Source organism: Notothenia rossii (assembly GCF_949606895.1).
Source record: "Notothenia rossii genome assembly, chromosome: 4".
NCBI classification, from domain to species: domain Eukaryota; kingdom Metazoa; phylum Chordata; class Actinopteri; order Perciformes; family Nototheniidae; genus Notothenia; species Notothenia rossii.
Genome location: NC_136902.1, coordinates 49,897,786 through 49,920,357, shown reverse-complemented (window position 1 = coordinate 49,920,357; position 22,572 = coordinate 49,897,786). Strand labels below are relative to the sequence as shown.

General features: G+C 45.9%; 1 protein-coding gene and 1 long non-coding RNA gene across 3 annotated transcripts in view; both read left to right on the top strand.

The window, feature by feature from the left end:
• efhd2 (EF-hand domain family, member D2) overlaps positions 1-13,224 on the top strand; it is a 23,456-nt gene extending 10,232 nt beyond the window's left edge. For both annotated transcript variants that reach the window (XM_079677727.1, XM_079677726.1), the window contains 3 exons: positions 4,227-4,374; positions 4,458-4,592; positions 10,243-13,224. In XM_079677727.1, the coding sequence (XP_079533853.1) occupies positions 4,227-4,374; positions 4,458-4,592; positions 10,243-10,374 (415 nt within the window). In that variant the 3' untranslated portion in view covers positions 10,375-13,224. The remainder of the gene's footprint in view (positions 1-4,226; positions 4,375-4,457; positions 4,593-10,242) is intronic.
• On the top strand, positions 2,813-3,866 carry LOC307038309. The gene is made up of 2 exons (XR_013807956.1): positions 2,813-3,540; positions 3,613-3,866. It is a non-coding gene; the product is annotated as an uncharacterized lncRNA (long non-coding RNA).
• Positions 13,225-22,572: the final 9,348 nt, after the last annotated feature.

The window sequence follows — 22,572 nt, the reverse complement described above, 5'->3', positions numbered from 1 at the left end:
GGAGTGGACAGCTAAATATTTTTTCACCGATCTGCTACTGGCCCGGCCCGTCTGTCAAGTTTTAAAACTCATAGTGGCCCCCGAGCCAAAAAGTTTGCCCACCCCTGGCTTAGACTGTCGGGGGACACCTTACGTCTTCCTTCTCTCTGTCTATACCTGTGTACTCTCATGTTCCGAATAACCCAGCTTCCCAAATTTCTTTCTTTTTGGTGTCTCTATACGCCGGGATCCGGAGTCATGGATGATCCTGTTGCTGCGGTCCTGTGTCCTGGATCACGAGCCCTGGATCTTGAGTCACGGCTGTGTTCCTGGATCATAAGTCCTGGATGGATATCCTCATGGATTCATCTTCCTATTATAGACACATGCATTTCCAAACATTTGAAATACCTATGTTGGAAATGTATTATCTTTTCAATTTACACACAGCATCTATTGCACGTCTGTCAGTCCTGGGAGAGGGATCCCTCCTCTGTTGCTCTCCCTGAGGTTTCTCCCATTTCCCCTTTAAACTGTGGGTTTTCTCCGGAAGTTTTTCCTTGTACGATGTGAGGGTCTAAGGACAGAGGGTGTCGTATTGTCATACTGATATTCTGTACAAACTGTGAAGTCCACTGAGACAAATGTAACATTTGTGATATTGGGCTATATAAATAAACATGTACAACGAGCGGATACAGATTTTCTGACGTCAAATCGGCGGCGGACCCACAGAAAGTTGCTATCAGAAACAATGCCGGACGTGTTTTGGACGTAATCTCGTCTTTGTTTACATTAGCAAGCCTCGCTAACACTCAGAGCTAGCCTGTACTGTGTAGAGCACATGTATTTAAAAAGCAGGAAATAAAAAAAGGAACTCACCTTGTGATAAACCCGCAAGAGAAAAAGCATTTGAGCTCCATACTGTTGCAGAGATAATATTTGATGTGGTTTAGAACAGGATGGCGTTTTATCACAGCAGAATTTAACTTTATCTCCGGTAGAATTCTGATCAGGTATTAGCTCCGCCTCCTCTTTTTTTTTTTTTTCAAGCTAAGGACCCAAAATCCGCGTTTCTCTAACAAGGGTTCAAAAGAGGGGTTTGAGCAGTATGAGCAGGGTTGGGTTGTAACGGAATACATTTAACGGTGTTACGTAATCAGAATACAAAAATCAAGTAACTGTATTCAGCTCGCGTTACATTTGAAAGACGAGTAATCTGATTACAGTTACTTTCGTAAACCTGAAGTGAATACATTTTGGATTACTTATTGGAATTAGTGGTGGAAAGATTTCCTCACAACATTTAATATTCATTACTAAAGGTACAGCCGAATCATCACAGCCCACAAAACCTATTACCGCCGCAGATGGACCAAAAAAGCGTTTGAAAAAAAATCGTGGGTCCACTCGCTCAGAGAAACAATAACAACAAAACATGGAGGAACAAAAGTCTGCGTTTAAATTGTGTGTGTGTGTATATAGGTGTGTGTGGTTAAAACACATCAGCCTGCGGTCGCTCTTTAGACTTACTTATGATTATTTCTGAAGGTATACACAGTGAAGGCGGAGCGTGAAAGGCACTGCGCGGCGCGCTCCTCTTCTGGCTGAGTTAACCCTCCCGCTGCCTCCTGGTGCCGCAGAGATTTCATGAAGTGAAGGAGGTTTTCCTTCTATAAAACAGCTGTGGGCAGCAGATACTGTGAGTGTCACGGACATGAATTCATAGATCAAGGCAGACTGGTACACACACTCTCCTCTCCTGTTTTGCTGATCCGGTGCTTAAACAAATATAGGTCTACACCCCTGGCCGAAATGTCCTTACAATGAAGTCCGAGTTTGACATTTTAATTAATGTCCTGCCAACACTGGCAGGACAGAAGGCGACACGCCCGTTCTAAGCCGTGTCCCTCACTCCTCACATCCCAAGCTGCATCCCCAAAAAGTGTATTATGTTGTTACATCGTTTCAGATGTTATGTTTCAGTTGTGCTCTTGATAAGCCATTAAAACAGTAAAAACATGTTCAGTTTCCTTTTGCTTTTTGTGTCTCCTGTACACCAAAACATACCCATCTGTGATGGAAAAAGAAAGTAATCCAAAAGTAATCTAAAAGTAATCTGATTATGTTACGCAGTTCGGTCCGGATCCGGACCTTGGTCCGGAGTTTGAGAAGCCCTGTTATATAGAGATGCTGTATGAGAAACCAATGTGAGTTTGGAACATTGCACAATATAAATCTATTTTAGTATACCTCAACAATGGAATTATGATCAGTAGAAATGGCCATGACATGGGACCTTTTTAAATATCATTGCTTGTGCTAGCTTACTTGATTATAAAGCTTCTGCAAAACAGTTGCCCATTAAATTGTAGTTTAGCCTATTATTGGCAAAATAAAAAATGTCTGTGCACAACATGACATTGACATCCCTTTCCACCCCTTGGCCCCCTGGTGTGAAATGACTGCAACCCACGGTACTGTACTCTATGCAGTTGGAACAGATAATGTTACCCAATTTCTGATAAAACATGGATTAATGATTAAACAGGATAAATTATTTTGACATTATTATAATGGGATGCATATCTTAGACAGGCACCTCACACATATATCAGTGTGCGAAAAAGTACACGTCCCACCGTCCGGGACGTGTTATTTACAATATCGGACAAGTAGATCTTTCAATTGACTTGTCCGGTGGACAAGTGACGTTTTTCGCCCGGATTTATTGTTATATTATTGATAGATTCAGTTTACAAGAGGCAGAACTCATTCGCAAATTGGACGTGTCCGCCATTATTCGTTTAGAAATGTTAGTTTCGGTTCTGTTTGTCGATTCCTAATGAAATGCATCTCGCCGCTTTCTGTACAGTTAGACGGGGGCAGGGCGGGAAGTGTAGCACAGTGGCAGGGTTGGGAAGCAAAACTCGGTTCCGAGTAGGAACAAATAACAATTGTCCGTTCCCGGGATTGATAAGAGTTGTGAGGACAGGAGGCGAAGCCGAGCCCCGCGGACCGCAGCTCCCTCTCTCTGCTCCGGATCAGCTGATCGCTGCATGGTGCAGCTCAGCGTCTCTCTCTCTCTCTCTCTCTCTCTCTCTCTCTCTTTCTACACACAGCGGATTCACTGCCCGTTTAACAGCCTCATCTTTGTCAAACTTTCTTATGTTCTTTCTCTAACACGTAATGAAGGTTATTAGGACTTTTAGCTCCTTTGTTGTTAATATTGACCGCCATTTCCTTTATGAAGTGAAGCAGCCTCCCTGTGTCCTCGCGCTGTAATCATATCCCCGGACCCCCATACTCGGAGGAGCACAGGGATGTCAGTATTGTTTATGAAGCAGGGTATAGAAATTATTGAAATTAAAATACTATCTATTTACTTTTACAAACAGTGAGCAGCTGGGCAGCTGCAGCATGTGTATTGCAGGACATGTGTAAGCGTCTTTGAGTTTTAGAAAAGCGCTAGGCCTATAGGCTATAAATATAATGTATTATTATTATTATTATTAGGCCTATGTGTTGGACATGTGTGGTTGGACTCTGTCTCACAGGCAGGTTGCAGCATGTGTGTTGCAGGACATGTGTTGGACACACAGATTGTGTGGTTGGACTCTGTCTCACAGGCAGGTTGCAGTGTAACATCAGAGGAGACTGGGCCAATTGTACATTCTTAAACTGCACCACTTAGAACTAACAAAACAATGCAGAGATTATGTTTATATAATTGTATTCAATAACCGTAATAAATTAAACAGTATGAACTGATTTGTAAATAGGAATACAGATTTGACTTAATGTTTTCATAAATATATTTTTCTCCCAGTTTGTCATGGGACTTATTTTTACCCTCTCAAAGAACCGGAATCGAGAACCGAAAATAACTGGAATCGAAAAGCAGAACCGGAATCGTTAAAATCTAAACGATACCCAGCCCTATGTGTGATGCAGTAAAATCTTACGTAAAAACCGTGGGAAAATGTGAAATACGATGGCGAAGAAGAAGATTCCAGTGGCCCCAATTTGTGTCCATTCTGGACAAGTGAAAATGTATTCGGACAAGTAAATTGCCAAACTCACTTGTCCATGGACAAGTACTCTCTAAAAACTTTTTCTCACACTGTATATAAATAAAACATATATATAATATGCAACGCTTGAAAGTGGCACAGCTTAGGTGTGAGCTTTAGTTCAGCATTGTAGAAGAGCTGTAACAGACCCATCTTCTACTTAACCCTGTGTAGGTTTGATGCTGGGAAAGACAACTACATTGACCTGATGGAGCTGAAGCTGATGATGGAGAAGCTGGGAGCTCCACAGACTCACCTGGGCCTGAAGAACATGATCAAGGAGGTGGACGAGGACCTGGACAACAAGCTCAGCTTCAGAGAGGTGAAGCAAGAAGTCCAGATGAGAATCAGTCAGAGGATTTGATGTTCCTCCTGTCCAAACATTACTCTGTTCTTCCTCCTCAGTTCCTCCTCATCTTCCGGAAGTCCGCAGCAGGAGAGCTGGCGGAGGATAGCGGGCTCTGTGTCCTCGCTCGCCTCTCTGAGATCGACGTCTCAACGGAGGGGGTGAAAGGAGCCAAGACCTTCTTTGAAGCCAAAGTAAGAAGACTGGTTACACCAGTGATTTTCAAACTCTGTGTCAAGTGTGCCATGGGAAATGGTCCAGTTTCACTTAATTGGTGCAAAAAATATGATTTAGTTGCTGCAAGTAATTTGCCATTGTTGAGCGTCGCTGCCAAGCCCCCAGGAAGTGCGCCGGACTCAGATGAAAATATTCGTGGTGGTACAACACATCCGTTTGGTTGCCAGGCCCGGAAACACTTTTTCCCATTAGCCGCGTTCACACCGGAGTACTTTTCCCACTTTAGTTCCGATATAGTTCCGAAATGTCGCGTTCACACCAAAAAGAGCCGGAACTAAAATTAGTTCATGAGAACCTTTTTACCCCCTTTTCCGTCCCTGCTAGAGAGCAGGGACTCTCATGCGGCTCTCTTGTGAGAAAAGAGCTATATTTCTGATTGGCTGGGCGGATTGCAAACCACGCCCCGTAAAACTCAAAAAAAGTGTTGTGAAGCCACCATTTTATTATCCTCGCATTAGCATTAGCCCAGCGCAGAAACGCAGAGAGACTAACTTATGGCAACACAAAATAAAACATGGGAGCGGTGGAGATGAGGAGGTGTCGGCGTTGAGGCGATTTACTCAGTAGAAGCTGCTGGGAGTACCAGCAGCTTCTACTGAAGCCAGTCCCCAACTCCGGGGACTTCCGGCCGGGGATTTTGGGCGCCGTGAAGTTGTTTGCGGGCTGCCAATAAACCCAAAGCAGAAGAAGAAGAAGAAGTGACGTCAGCGGCTTCATTTGCCTAATCCACCCCCAAGGACTTATTCCGGTGTGAACGCGATCTGTACTTAGTTCATCAGAACTAAAGAGTTCTGATTAACCTTTGTGGGAAAAGTACTGCGGTGTGAAAGCGCCTATTGACTTACATGGGGAAAGAGAGGTCTGTAAATCGTTGGATTTGAACGAGCATTTTGGTTAAAGTTGCGCATGCGCTATGAGCGCACATACGGGTACTTCTTAGGCATGCCGGGTAATCTGTGACGTTTCGCTCTCTCAAAAGTTGGGCCATTTTATCATCATGTGCCAATGAGCAACTCTCATAGGAATGAATGAGGCCCCGCCTCCCACGCTGTATCCAGTTCTTATTATACATCCATGGTCGCTGCCTGCAATGTAGTGGCTGGCTAAATAATGCAATACTCTTCCATGCCAGTGGGTGGCATTAGGTAGCGCAATAATAACCTTGTTATTTTAAGAGGGTTGACAAGACTAACAGCGATGGATACATATTTGAAAAGATTCTGGACGGTCCTTGGACATAATTCTAAACCAGATATAGAACCTAGTATGAGTTAGGGATGCCAGCGATTATTCGAATATTCGTTACAGTCTCCATAATCGAAAATTATTTTTAAAATTCGATTTTATTTATATATATATTTATTATTATTTATGTTTATTTTTATTTTTTTCTGGCTTAGTTTCAACCAAAATATAGACTAATGCTAATAATAGTAATAGTATTAATAATTGTAAATGGCCATTGGTCACACCACCAGTTTGTTTTACTGTAAACTTGGAGGAAGTGACCAGGGATGCCAGCGATTATTCGATTATTCGAATATTCGTTACAGTCTCCATAATCGAAAATTATTTTTAAAATTCGATTTTATTTATATATATTTTTATTATTATTGATGTTTTTTTTTTTTTTCCTGGCTTAGTTTCAACCAAAATATAGACTAATGCTAATAATAGTAATAGTATTAATAATTGTAAATGGCCATTGGTCACACCACCAGTTTGTTTTACTGTAAACTTAGAGGAAGCCAGTGCTACACAGCGACCCCGCCCCCCCCCTGGGGTAATACAGCCAAAGTTCTCTTTCACCGGGATCAGACATCACCGACGCGGTTTGCTTTGTGTTTTTGGAAAAGCGGTCCCACAGTGCCATGGTCCCAAGCAGTAAATGTCACCTCCAAACGAAACACCTGTCACTTCAAAACAAGTAGAATAGGCAAACGTGTCAATTTTAGACTTTTTAGTTGTTGGTGTGCTGTGGCATTTTTTTTATGTAACATTTTTACCGCAGCTTCCAAAAAGGTTGAAAAACACTTGCTATGACAACAACACAGCCAACAGTTCATGACAGTCAATACACAAGCAAGTGTTTACGCAGAGGAGTAATAAAGTTCTACATAGACAGACAGACAGACAGACAGACAGACAGACAGACAGACAGACAGACAGACAGACAGACAGACAGACAGACAGACAGACAGACAGACAGACAGACAGACAGACAGACAGACAGACAGACAGACAGGCTCATAGTCCAACCTACTCTACTGAATGTTTACATAGCAGCAATATGTTTGTTGCTGTGAATATGAACAGTTTTTATTGGAAGCAGAAATATATGTTTTTAGCATTAGCACTTTACCATTAGCTTTTACTTAAACATAAACATTTAAAATACATACATAGATCACAATAAATATGCTTCACTAGTACTACTCCATCCAAAATGTGGTATGTTAAAGAACAACTTCCAGGTTAAAGACACCTGTGAATAAATGTGTAGGAAAATGATGAATACACTAGATTTTCAAAAAAAAAACAGAAATATACACTACAGTGACATCTGGCGTCGTTTTTGTAAGAAATGTTCACTTCGGCATAAAAAAGCCTCGGCACGTGACCTCCCACGTGTGACGTAACACGGGGGACACAAGGGGGACACAAGGGGGAGAGCGGCCGGTGTAACGTATCAATAAACATGGATCCCAATGCTAGTTTCGACACAGAAGAAGTTGAACATGAATATTTGAATGCATATGACGGACCACAACCTTATAATTATGAGCCTGCTAGGCGTTCAAGAGACCAGGAGCAGCCAAGGATTAGAAGAAATAACGGCCATCGGAGAGAAATTGAGCTGTGGTGTGGGCAGCTATCTTGGTGAGTGACCGGCGTTAGCTACAGAATGTTAGCTAACGTCACATCACAACATTGTAAAGTTAGCTATCATATATCAGGCTATAACTAAAGTAGCATTGATAATATAGTAACGTTACTGGCAGGACTGTTGATACTGATCCATAACCGAAACTAATGCGCAAGTATCAGCCGTATCTCGCGTTACCTAATGCAACTCCACACTACGGTGCTGTGTACCGGAGGAGAGACGCGAGATACGACTGATACTTGACGATCTGGCGGAGAAAGGTTGTGGAGCCTCCGTTGATATGTCGTTGCAGTGCATGACATTAAGGATTTTGGGCCATCTAAGCTAATTTACAGATGGCCCTGAGCCCAATTAAGATTGCCCTGAAAAATGCGGACGAAATGGCACGAAGGGTTTTGGAGGCCTCGCCCTAGAACATTTAGATTTTTCCAGGTCTTACTGTAGATGCTGTCTGGTGCATTCACTAGACTTAATTATAAGATGAACCACCACAATATTATATTGTACAATTTCAATTTTATTCTTCATTTCACTTGTTTGTTTGCTCTTGTTTGCTCGCTTGCATGCCCTGCATAGCTATAAGAAATACTTAAGTTGTTGGTCAAGACACTTTCCATCGGATGAAGGCAAATGCCTTCCCAGATGTAAAAAAGTAGAAAACATTACATTCAGTTATAACTGTCAAAACAAACATTATTTACACTATTATGGCCCCTGTTAAAAATGTTTGTAATGTTATCTACTGTAAGTTGGTCGAATGAATGCTTCCTCATCCGGAAGCTGACCGAGCAGACCCGAGCAGCAGTCGAGAGGAGCCGAGCGCATCCGCGAAGCACACAACATGGTGACGTCGGAGTTACCGTTAGCCGGCAAATCTAAATCTCTTCGGTCAAAATAATTTCCCTTTAGCGCAATACCGCTTCAGTTGCGCCACTTATGTGACAGACAAGAAGAGTATGTGACAGACAATAATAGTCAATTCTAATGTCTAACACGTAATGTGGAGAAAGAGATGTCCTGTCTGGGTTGATTGTGCGTTGATCTGTTGGTAATGCCTCGGGGTTCCGGTGGGCATGTAAACAAATGCATAATGCTGCGCTATACTTTGTGGCCTCATCCGGTTGCATAGCGACACTTATTGTTTAGGTGTCTTTTAATAAGCAGGTAGTCATATCATTAGCTAGAACTAGTTGGATCTGATCGATATGGACATAAACGCGAGTGAAGTCTAATCTGACGGGAGAGAGAGAGATCAGCTGCTGCTGACGAGTCGACACGCAGCTCTGCATGATCACATGCAGCGGTGAGCGGACAAAACACACACTTCAGGTTAGAATATCACTCGTAGCTATTTTAATTACCTCTCAAACTACTTAAACTAGTTATAGATATGTTTAGTTTTACTGTCGGGTCACTCATTACTGGATCCGCGAGCTGCATGATACTGGCATAATAGATTGCCCGATCGGGCAACCAGCAGGTGAGGCTTCATTGCCCGAGCTAAATACTAGATGGCCCCGGGCCATCGGGCAGTCCTTCATGTCGAGCCCTGCCGTTGTAAATGGCTTGATGGAAAGCAGGTGTGTAGTCGGGGAGGGTGCACAGCTGATTGCAGCAGGTGAGTGGAGGTTGAGCCGGGAGCCAGGAGTGACAGCCACCACGCACACACAAACAACACAGACAGGGGGAAACAAACCAACACAAAGGAGACGGCTGGAGCAGTACAGCCAACACAGCGTTACCTAATGCAATGTCTTACGGTGCCGTGTACCGGAGGGGAGAGAGAGAGAGCAGTGAAGGGGGGGGGGAGAGAGAAGTAATACGGTTTCCTGATAAAGCTGTGGAGAGTATGTGCTGCAGGGAGGTGGATGCACAACGCACCCAGGAACGAACGCTAGCTCCGGTCCTTTTTACTGTGGACTCGATGTCCTGACAGGCTGGTATTTGTGCAACCTGCACAAAATACAATGTAAAACTACCGAAAAATACCAGCTCCTTAAAACACAACCGCTCTACTCAACGCAACTCTACTATACCCGCGGTCAGAGAGCGGAGATGTGTCCCCTGCGTGATGTAATATGACGCGTTTGACGTATGACCTTAAAAAAAAGCAGTTTTTAAGAGCAGAGCTCAAAATTGCTCCTTTCCCTCTGAATTCCTGCCCTTATGTCTCGTAAAACATATCAAATCCTGCATTCACTTTTTTAATTGTCATTTTCAAGCAAGTTTAAGCATAAATGTAGAATAAATAAAAACCTGCAAGATGCTCTTATGTTAACATAGCATAACATACTATTGCAGGCTATTTTTTTTTTTAAACTAATGACTGCAAATCTATATTGTGTAGACCCAGTGGTAAAGGTGAAATACTGGCTCGGAATAATGATTATTTATTACTGTCTATTACAGTTGTTAGTTTACCCCTCGATAGTAGCCCTATCAATGGGAGCAGCTGTTGTACTGAACTGTTGTCATGATGGTCTTTAGGTTTGGTCTTTGCTGATGTAACGCTCGGTCCTCGGCTCTCTCACTGCTGCTGTTGTTAACACTTCTAATGTATACACTTTCGTCATGTTGAAGCCATTGCTTCATAAATAATATTGGTCTCTCTGAAACCTGCACACTCTACTCCTCTTCCATTGCTGTCCATCAGTTGTCCTCCCGCCCCTTAATCTGACCCAATACTCCATCCCCTGACTGCTGTGTTTGCTGCTGCACAGGTCCAGGCCATCAGTGAGTCGAACCGGTTTGAGACGGAGATCCGTCAGGAGCAGGAGGAGAAGAAGAAGCAGCTGGAGGAGCAGAAAGTGAGACGTGCTGCCTTCAAGGACCTGCAGTCAGCCTTCAAGTGATCCAGGACCGGTGGCTCAGTGTCTCATGCTGTCAGTCTGTCGTTGTGTTTGAATGCTCCATGTGTGTTAGACAGTGGTAATCCAGAGTCAAACTGACTCACACACATTGGTCACTAGTCTACCATACCATGAACTGGGTACATTCTGAAAATCAGAAGAAAAATAATAATTGATTGATATAATTGTGTGTTTATTAAGCTTCGCTGCTCAGTAACTTTCTTAAACATGGAAAATAAATGTTTAGTGCAAATATAGCAGGACTGCCATGAGAGTAGTCTGTGCTGGGCTCAATGAAGGAGGATTTTTAAAGTACCTGTCATCCTCCACTGTGCACTTTTTATTCACCTGTCACAGGGCTCCAGTAAAAACGGTTGGAATGATTGTCAACTGGATAGCTTTTTAATATAATCCTGCCTTTTTAGTAAAGAAACTGCTGTGCAGTGTATGGTGTCTAATAAACGTTCTCTCATGGATTTATTAATCCAGTGGGCCTTCCCGACACAAAACACACACTCACACCAACAAAGCGATGACCCGTGTGTGTGTGTGTGTGTGTGTGTGTGTGTGTGTGTGTGTGTGTGTGTGTGTGTGTGTGTGTGTGTGTGTGTGTGTGTGTGTGTGTGTGTGTGTGTGTGTGTGTGTGTGTGTGTGTGTGTGTGTGTGTGTGTGTGTGTGTGTGTGTGTGTGTGTGTGTGTGTGTGTGTGTGTGTGTGTGTGTGTGTGTGTGTGTGTGTGTGTGTGTGTGTGTGTGTGTGTGTGTGTGTGTGTGTGTGTGTGTGTGTGTGTGTGTGTGTGTGTGTGATGAATGCCCCTTGTTCTGCTACCCTGCCTACATGTGTATGTATTTGTATATGACCTTGTTGGACTACTTTCTATTTTACTCATTCCTCAGTGACACCTGTCACACACCATTAAGATAGTGTTCAATGTTAAATGAATAACTGAGCTGCACATTTTTAATGTCAGCTCTGTATTTTTCTATTAGGGATTAGGTGGGTATTTAGTATGTTATTCAGGCTGATTGTGGTGTGCTATTCTTCAGCACCTTGTTTTGCAGGGGCCCTCTGTAACTTAAATAAGTGTATTTCCTATCTCGTTTCAGTCAGTATTCCTCTCCCTCAGCTCAGTTAACAATCAATTCACCTGCTGAGATCTAGAGCCGTACTGTCTTATTGGGACTTTATGCAAACCACATGAGCCATCGGATCAATAAGAATCAGATCAATGAGAACCAGATAATTGAGAATCCGATGAGTCAAAAAGAAAAGTTATTTTATCTTCTCCACGGTCATCAAATCTCTGTATTTAAATTGAAACCAACCTTGAGAAAGTGCTCATCTTAATTACTGCTCTCACTTCTTGTTGTGAAATTCTGCTTTTGTATTGATTGATTGTAAAACTTTTTTTTAAATATCACCGAAAGCAGGAAGGTTCAGATCTTCTTTTCACAGTGTTTGAGACTTCATAAAGCTGAACAAAGTGATGGGGGAGCGGGACCATTCACAGTATTGTTCCAGCGTTATAATGAAAGCAGCACTTCAACCATTCTAAGTCCTGCCATGTTGCCCTCCTTTATGGGATCTTAACAAAACTTGAATTTTATCAGCGGTATTAAAAAAGTTAGTTACTGTCGTTTTCCTGCTAACTCTCATCCTTTGCAAACACTTTTTTTCATTGACGGCAACCGTGTTTTCAATTTGATCTTGCTTATTTGTAATAGAAATGTTTATCCCTGTTGGCCATCTGACCCAGGGTGGTGGCCTTGCAACATTTCTATTTTGTGGCTGTTTATTAAGCACCTCCATCAATCCAATTAGACTCGTATTTAATGGGAAGCATAATAACATTTCAACTTAAACAAAATGATGTAAACAAGTCTTTCATTATTCTGTCTCCTTGAATAGTCATCATGCTGAGGACTATGCCAACACTGTATTATTAAGCATTAGGGAACAAAAGCTTTTATTAATTTCAAACTTTTTATTAAACATTGCCAAAATAGAAAAACCCCACAGTGCTCTGAAGTTCTGATAAGAGAACTAGGCTCTCTTAGGTGGGGAAGACACACGTTTTATAAAGAAGAGAAGGAGATTCTAAAAACATGGACACCTCTTCATGTTACACACAGACTTACACCTGAAGGGGAAGCCAATAAACAGACCGGGGCAGATACAAAGTATGACCACTAGGTGGCTCCTCTGACCATGTGAAGAAGGAAGAACAAAATAAGTCTCTTCCTACTTATTTACCCTCATTTCCTAAATATTCAAAAGAATCCTTTTTTTTTTGGAAAAATAATTAAATTACATTTCTTTATTATTTACAAAAATGTTATCGCTGTGTCTTCTCATGTAGTTATGTACAGGATTATGCCAACACTGTAGTGGTAGGGACTCCTCCCTAGCATCATCCCTCTATGTTCCTATTGTTACCAGAGAAGTGCCAAAGGTTGAACTAAAGTCAATATGCCCAGTTTTACTCTCCTGAAACAGAAATGTTAATGGAAATAATATTAATTGTAGTACGGTTAGCTTTCAGCCATGGTCAGGTCAATGTATTGTTGGTACAGCATTCCCTCACAATACTCCTACAATCATTTGAAGTCCATCAGTGGCCTGGATGTATTTTTCTGCTGTAATTCTGCTGGGGACATGTTTCCAGCTGCTCATACTATGAAAGTTATGGACTCACCTTAATATCTGACAGAAAGTCAATGTTCACTGTGACAATCTAAAAACAGTGCTGGGAGTGATCAACATCAGGGTACGTTTTTCCTTACTTTGTTGTAATATGTACATTGGTACTGTCTTGTATGCTGATCAGATAATAAAAAACGGTATTGCTCCATCATTTTGACTTTCTGATAACATGCATCTTTCTCTCAATAAATTGTCCAGTGTGTCATCCCTGTGTTTCAGTTGACAGGAGAACAGAAAGAGAACATCATGGAGGTTACCCATCCATTTGTTTTGTCCTCTTTAGGTCCACTGATAAAACATTCATTGAAAATATTTAGCATAGATAAGGATTGTGATTCATTTTTAATTAGTATCTTAAAACTAAGGATTGCACCACTGCTTTTTGCAGATGATGTGGTTCGAATGGCTTCATCGGTCTGCGACCTTCAGCACTCACTGGATCGGTTCGCAACCGAGTGTGAAGCGGCTGGGATGAGGATCAGCACCTCCAAATCTGAGGCCATGGTTCTCAGCAGGAAACCGATGGACTGTCCACTCCAAGTAGGGAATGAGTCCTTACCCCAAGTGAAGGAGTTCAAGTATCTCGGGGTCTTGTTCTCGAGTGAGGGAACAATGGAGCGTGAGATGGGCCGGAGAATCGGAGCAGCGGGAGCGGTACTGCAGTCGCTTTACCACACCGTTGTGACGAAAATGTTCATTTAATGACATTTTCTTATGTCAGTTTCAACACCGTTCAATTAAAATTGTTCTTTCAAAACAGAACACACCCTTTATAATCCTATGTTCAATAGAGTAATGTGCTGCCTAAATGTCAGGGCATGTCTATAGCCGCTTTCACACCGCAGGACTTGCCGTACTTTAGTGCCGGCACTAAAGTACCACGGCACTGAATCCGCCAGGGGGCTATTGCCAATCGCATTCACACCGCAGTACTTTCCCTGAGATAAGATTACGCTGACTTCACTTCGTCTTCTTCTTCTCTGGGTTTACTGGCAGGCCGCAACACCACTTCACGGCGAGTACAAAAAAAAACGAGAGAAGAACTACACGGGGGAGGGGGTATAAAGCCCACCCGCTGTACATGATATATATATATATATATATATATATATATATATAATAGGTAGGCTCAGCAGACAGACTGTAGTGCAAAGATAAAGTGTCACATGATTATCTACTATATAGTGAATTCAGCATCAACTTCACCAAGTTGAAGTTCATATCTTCCTAAGATACGTGTTACTTTATGTCCCTACTAGAATCCGAGCTCATATGACTCAAACCAACAAAATGTCCAAGCAAAGAATCATGTGCACCATGAAGGTAATTTACAAATAAAATACCCCATTATAACAATGGACTTTATCTTTATGTATTTATTATATATTACCCCCACAGGCTGATTTTGGAAAAGGACATTAACCCTTGTTTGGTGTTTTTCCCTTATTTATCTAAAACAAATGACATGATAAATTACTTGTGTTTATGTGTGTAAGACTTGTGTTTCTGCCCCTGCCTTTGCTGCACACGGTTGCAACATTGTAGATAAATTCAACCACCGACACCTGTCTGCTCTCAAATTCTTCTATTCTGCAAATTTGGGGTGGGACACAATAAATAAAGCCAGTTTGTTTGTTTTATTGCACAGTCTATTCAACCAGATTCAACCATTTTCCGATTGTAGGCCGATGCATGACATTATTACATTTTTGCCAGTTATATTATGGAGCTGTGTGTCTATCAGAGGGCTCCAAGAGTGTTGGGGTTTGTGTGCGTATGTTTGTGTGTGTGTTTGTGTGTGTGTGTGTGTGTGTGTGTGTGTGTGTGTGTGTGTGTGTGTGTGTGTGTGTGTGTGTGTGTGTGTGTGTGTGTGTGTGTGTGTGTGTGTGTGTGTGTGAGAGAGTCACTTCCAGCAGCAGACCAGCGGGTCATGCAGCATGTGACCTGGTGCTCTCTCTCAGGTGGTACAGAAATATTTTTTAGGCCTGTGCACAACTAGCACACACCTCTCCTCCCTCTGTGTGTGTGTGTCTCGCCCCTGTCTCCGGCCCCGGAGTTTCCCCGCCGCGGCCTCCGCCCATGCTCAGCCTCTGCCCTGGGATGGGGTAGTGCTGTCCTCCCAGTCTTGCCTTCCCTTGTGTTCCTGGTCGGTTCGTCGTTGTTTTTCGTGAGGTTTTGTTCTGATGTCCTGTCTGGACTGTACTAAGGGGCACCAGAATAGTGATTCCCACTGCCCGACAGGATAGAGTGCTACAGGTAGCTCATGAAGGACGTCAGGGTAGTGATGGGCAAATGAAGCTTTTGTGAAGCACTGAACAACTTGGTACGATTGTTTCGAAAATGGGTTCATTCCTCGCAGGTTCAGTTACAGCGACCTCTCCTGGCGAAGTGCAAGGCAGCAGTGGGTTTAAAGTATCTTTGCATTACAAATATTCGATACACACACACACACACACACACACACACACACACACACACACACACACACACACACACACACACACACACACACACACACACACACACACACACACACACACACACACACACACACACACAGTAAGACTGAATATGATGTTCTATTTGCAATACAAAATTGATAATTGTGTGTATTGGCTTATTGAGAAGAGAGTGCTGGAAATGTGGCATTGGTTGGGTGTGCTTGTGTAATTATGGCAGGGGGTGATCATGTTGGATGGGGAACACTCAAAGATCTTTATTGAGGTACTTTATTGTTTATATTTTTCTAAAGGCATTTTTTTTTGCCGGAGAGGGCCTTTTATCAGTCATGTGTAAAGATGATAAACGGGCATTGATTAAAAGTTCGTCCAGTCCAGTTTGAGGGAGGATGTCAACATACGTGGGCCGCCAGCTCTATAGACAAGTTTACGCGCCAAAACACGGGTAGCGCCATGACACTACACAAATGCACTTCATTTCCGCCGGAAGTCTTTTGCACAGCGTCTGTCGGTGTAAACCGATGTAAACAGTCAGACGGGCACTGGTGTAAACACAGCGATTTCGATGCTAACAGTGATGCTAGCTTGGGAACACGATTCTACTTCTTTGACTGGAGATGGCGTTACTCTCCCCCACCCGAATTCAGTGCAAAACTGGGAGGATAACATGACGACGTGGCCCAGCATAAAACCAAAATAAACTGCCTTATTTAGGTCATGCCCACAGGAGCCAACAGTTGTCTGTTGTTTACATAATGCACAATTTACATGATCTCTTTATGCTGTGCAATATATCATATGTGCCTGTACTGTTTGAGTGAAAATAAAGTTTGATGTAATTTCATTTCATTATTGCACTGTTATTGCATTATTGCATTTCATATGTTCCTTAGAGTGCTACGATTTCTTTTAACACAGTTCATCATTCATATTAAGCTCATACTGTACATAAATAACACTGAATTAATTAATTGTTGAGAGGAAACTAAATAAATGGCTTCAACAAGAAAGATCACATGTTTAATCCTAACAGGTATTACAAATTAAAATATAAAAGCAGCCCACACAATTACATCACTATGAAAATATTCATATATAATATTAAAAAATACAATGCATGCAGTATTTGTTGTGTTTATCTGTATTTAATGAACAACATGGCTGGGTGCTGGGTGCTGGTTTGTGGTCGTAGCACTCTATCTAACCACTCGTTCAGGTGCTTTCTCGAGTGATTGCAACCAACTACCGCACACGTAGTTCCCGAACCACTTTTCTTCATGTTGTAATTGTTATATCCTCTTTGTCTCTGCGATATCAGTGCTTTGTCGGCACAACGGAGCTAGCTAGCAAAACAAACCCAGTCCGCCAAAACGGAAGTGCATTGCATCGAAGGGAGGAGTTCAGGATGTAGAGCGGAAACGGCTCAATAACTTGTGTATCCACAGGGCTATCCATTCATTTCACTTTCAAAAGTCCTTTTGGATACTCGTGATGGTCTTTTTTGTTCACAACTTCTCCACATTTTGAAGTGTTTGTCGAGCCAGAACAACCTTTCTTCCTGGCTTGTTCTATAATGATCCAATACAAATGCAATACCAACAACAACTTAACAGCAACAACGCAAACTACGACAACAACCCACACATCGCGCATTGTTTAGAGCAGTTATAAAGTGCAAAAAAAGAACCTTGAAGTGCAAAAAAAGGGCGCTCAAATTCAAAACTGTTTCAACTTGTCACCAGTCAGAATCGAAACGGGGCAGTGCATTGAATCGCCTGATTGGACTGTGAACCAGTCAAGTGATTAATTCAGGCAATAAAGGAAGTAGACATTGTTAGAAATTAAAATCAATATTTTAATGGGGAAATGTAGTTTAAACATGCCGTCAGTTTTAATGCTCTTTTATACTGAAAAACCAGAAATTCTTGTGCACAAGCAGTTAAGCTTTTATTCTGAAAATCCTTCATCTATGGTTAGCATTTAGCATGTGGCTAATATACGATTTCCTAAAGAGGTTGAATTTAGTAGCGAAATGATATGGAGTGGTGCAAACCGAAGCCTACTGATTTAACACTACAACTATAGATGTTGAGATACTACCATGCTGAATATTAAATGAAGGTACAGTTTATTTCGATACATTATTGTTTACAGACGAGAGTAGCATGTGACAACATCCGGAATGACCGGAAACCAAACGAGCCGAGAAGTATTTTTTAGAGTATTGATTACAGCGTTTAGAATGTGTTAAATGAAAAGTGATGAAAGAGAATATGAGGAGAAAAGGCGTGTTAAGCATATATTGAATGTGAAAAGAACCAATCCTCTGTTTAAATGCAATAACGGACATTGGAGACGAGGCGAGCCGGCTGGCGGGGAGGAGCCAGCAGAGGATATATAACAGCACCGGAGGAGAGATCGGCTCTTCTCTTCCCTAACGAGGGGCGGATCACAGCTTGAAGAGTTTATCGCCGGCCACTAGAGGGCAGTGTCACTGCTGTCGCTGCCTGGTTATGCCGTGCTCTGACCCGGAAGTGCCGAGCGGCCATTTTAGTTCAAACATTGTTCATGCACTCCGCCTCGAGTTGAGACGTTCGTCCACTCATTCATGTAAGACTGTTTCCACTATTATATTATACCATATATTATACTATATATATATTATACTATTATATTACTATACTCTGTTTCGTGGTATATATTTGTGTTGATTGAATTGCATGGATGTAATACTTTGTCAGCTTATCTTGCTGCATTATTCTGTTTTAGGGTGTCGTCATCCTTGTCAATAAATCACCGAAACTGACATTGAGGAGTGTGTTTCTTCATGACGACACCATGGTCGTTGTTGGATGCCCTGTCCCCGGCTGCGAGTTCAAATCCGATGACTTGTCTGAAGCACTCGTCATTGCTATATTGACGATTCATGGATGTAGCCACCAGCACGCAGCGCCTGTCATGGCCGCGCCAGCCCAGGCCCCAGCCCCTCACGGCCCGAGACTCGATCGGCCCAAAGTTGATGTGGGCGTGTCAATAGAGGAATGGAACGTGTTCATCCGCCGTTGGAATGTATTCCGCGCCGGCTCAGGCATAGGGGACGCACAGGCCCCCTTCCAGCTGTTTCAGTGCGCTGGGCCTGTACTTGGAGACAGCCTGTTGAAAGCCGTCCCCGACGCCGTTTCCGGACCCTTGCCAGACCTGATCACCGTCATGCGTTCCCTAGCTGTCATCCCAGTTGCTACATGCGTCCTGCGCACCGAACTACTTCAGTTACGCCAGGAACGCGACGAGACATTCCGCGCATTCGCTGCCAGAGTGCGGGGTAAAGCAGAGACATGCGCATATAATGCGGTATGCGAGTGTGGTAAGGACGTGGACTATACCGACCACATTATCCGCGATGTGCTGCTCAATGGCATCTATGACTCGGACATACGCCGCGAGACGCTAGGGACAACTGACGTCCTGGTCAAGCCAGTTAATGACGTGATTGCACTCGTCGAGAACAAAGAGATGGCCCGTAACGCTCTCCCGTCGTCCTCCCTATCAGCCATGTCGTCATTCCGGCGCTTGAAGACGACTCCACAGGCGAGCCCCGCCCCGAGCCCCGCGGACGGGGCTAAACGTGCCTCGTGTCCGGAATGTAAGAACGTCTTTAACGTCTTCACGGAGGGGCCTCGCGGGTGGAACCCTAAGCCTCACCAGGTGTGCATCGGCTGCTACAGGGCCCGCCGACAACAGAGGCGTCAACAGCCGTCATCCGACAGTCAACAGGCCGCCATGGGGTCGGAGCTGGTATCCCAGGTCTCGTCGGTGCAAGCTGGAGCCCGCCCTGGCCGACGTCGCGGGAGCCTTCGCCGACGCCGCGCCCCTACGTCGCACGGCTGTGTCGACAGGCCTTCACCTATCATACTCGAGCACCACATCTTCTCCAAGGGCGAATGGAGGCGAGCCAGGCTGAGAGACCACCCCCGGGCGTTAATCACCATCTCGATGGACATGCCAGTCGGGCCGAGGGATGGCACCAGCAACCGGGGCTCGGCCGACGGAGCTCGAATATCCGCCGTCGCAGACACTGGCGCGCAGTCGGACCTTTGGTCTCTGGAGGAGTTCCTGGCCTGCGGTTTCGCGCGGGACGACCTGCGACCCGTCAGCCTCAGCCTGTTGGCCGCCAACCGCTCCCCTATAGCCATCGAGGGAGCGTTCTTCGCTAGGCTCTCGACGACCTGCAGCGGGGGCCGTACTACATCCTGCCGTTCCATGGTATATGTGAGCAGCTCAGTCCGGGCCATGTACCTCTCCTACGAGTCGTTGCTCAACCTCGGCCTCTTGCCCAGTAACTTCCCGTCGGACGACGTTGCAAGGGGGCCCAAGGACAGGCGTAGCCCTGACACGGCTGACACGCCAGTCCAGCCCCTGTCCATCAATGCGACGAGGTCAACCAACGGCGGCTGCGTGGGGCCAAGTGACTCCGGGGACGCCCAATGCTCATGTCCTCAGCGCACGGTCCCCCCGGCGCGCCCCGCAGCACTGCCGTTCCCTTGTACGCCAGAGAACAATAACCGGATGAAAGGTTGGCTACTCGGGAGATATGCCTCGTCGACATTCAATACTTGCCCCCATCGGGCACTACCATGCATGGAGGGGCCGCCTATCGAGATGCACGTGGACCCCGCAGCTACGCCTAAGGCATGCCACACCGCGGCTACGGTGCCTCTACACTGGCAGCGGAGGGTTCACGATGACCTCCTGCGGGACGAAGCCCTTGGGGTCATTGAACGCGTGCCGTACGGCGAGCCGGTGACGTGGTGCCATCGTATGGTAGTCACTCGGAAGCACGACGGTTCCCCCCGCAGGACCGTGGACCTCTCCCCCCTCAACAAGTTCTGCCAACGTGAGACCTTCGCCACTGAGTCCCCGTTCCACCTCGCACGCCGCGTCCCGAAGGGCACCTGGAAGACCGTCACGGACGCCTGGAACGGCTACCACAGTGTTCCCCTGCGTGAGTCGGATCGCCACCTCACTACCTTCATCACGCCCTTCGGCAGTTGGCGCTACACCAGGGCACCACAGGGTTTCCTGTCGTCAGGGGATGGCTACAACCGTCGGTTTGACGCCGTCCTCTCGGACTATGAACGCAAGGAACGTTGTGTGGATGACACCATCCACTATGACACCGACCTGGAGCAACACTGGTGGAGGACCATCGACTTCCTGACGCGTGTCAGCCGATCGGGGATCGTGCTGAATCCGGACAAGCTTCAGTTCGCGGAGAGGTGCGTCGACTTCGCTGGCTTCAGGGTGTCGGAATCTACCATCGAACCGCTCCCAAAATACTTGGACGCCATCCGGGACTTCCCCACCCCAGGCTCCACGACGGACATCAGGAGTTGGTTCGGCCTTGTCAACCAGGTGGCTAACTACGCCCAGTTGCGTGACACGATGGCTCCATTTAAGCCGTTCCTCAGCCCACGCTGTGCGTTCCTATGGTCCACCGTTCTGGAGGAGGCCTTCCAGACGTCCAAGCAAGCCATAATGGAGGCCATCCGCGAGGGCGTGGAGATCTACGACATGCAGAAGCGGACCTGCCTCCGCCCTGACTGGTCCATGCGTGGCATTGGCTACTTCCTGCTCCAGCAACATTGTCACTGTGCCTCGGGCATACCGGACTGCTGTCCAGGAGGGTGGAGGGTCACCCTCGCGGGCTCGCGTTTCCTGTCCCCTGCGGAGCAGCGCTATGCAGCCGTCGAGGGAGAGGCCCTAGCTGTGGCATGGGGCCTGGAACAGACGCGGTACTTCACGCAGGGGTCCGACAACCTCGTCGTGGTCACCGACCATAAGCCGTTGGTGAAAATCTTTGGCGACCGTACGCTGGATGAGATCACAAACTCGCGTCTGTTTAGACTGAAGCAGCGCACCCTCCCATGGCGCTTCGACATTGTGCATCTGCCTGGCAAGAGCAACTATGCCGCTGATGCCACGTCGAGGCATCCTTCCCCCTCGGGTTCAGCGAACGGCCTCTCATTGGGGCTGCCGAGCGGGCCTGACGCCATGGAGTCAGCACTCATGGCCTCCATCCGCGACGACGCACGGGAGCTCGGAGCCGTCTCTTGGCCCCTCCTCGCACGGGAAACAGCGGCTGATGGATGCCTCGGCCACCTCCTCCAACTCATCGAGCAAGAGGGTGGGATTGACGTTAACGACCCTGCCCTGGCGAGTCTGTCATCGGTCTGTGAGTCCGTCTACGCCCAGGACGGCGTCCTGCTCTATCGGGACCGCGTCGTGGTTCCCCCATCCCTCCGTGGGAGGGTCCTTCGGCATCTCCATGCCGCTCACCAGGGGACCTCAGCTATGGGGCAGCATGCCCGAGCCATAGTTTACTGGCCCGGGATGTCCGGGGACATTCAGGCCACCAGGGACGGGTGTGCAGACTGCAACCGCAATGCTCCGTCACAGGCGGCTACACCCCCCCGGCCGTCCCCACCCCCGTCCACGCCATTCGAGGCGGTGTTTGCTGACTTCTTCGACTATGGGGGCCGTCACTACCTAGTTGTCGGGGATCGGCTCTCGGGCTGGGTAGAGGTCCTGAGCTCTACGGCGGGTACTGCCCTGGCGGGCTCAGCTGGCCTGGTCCAACACCTCCGGTCGTTCTTCGCCACCTTCGGCGTACCGGAGGAGCTCTCGAGCGACGGTGGTCCGGAATTCAAGGCGAGCCACACCGAGGACTTCCTCCGCTTATGGCACGTCGAACACCGTGTGTCTTCCGTTAGCTTTCCGCAGTCGAATGGGAGGGCGGAGGTTGCGGTTAAGACTGCTAAGCGCCTCTTGATGTCCAACACCGGCCCGTCGGGCAGCCTTGATCAGGACCGCTTCCTGCGCGCTATGCTGCAGTTGCGTAACACGCCTGACCCCGACTGCGACCTCTCGCCAGCACAGATCATCTTCGGCCGCCCACTTCGTGGCTCGCTCTCCTTCGTGAACCGCCTCGAGAAGTTCTCGAACCCGCATATCCGCCTGCTATGGCGCGAGGCATGGGCGGC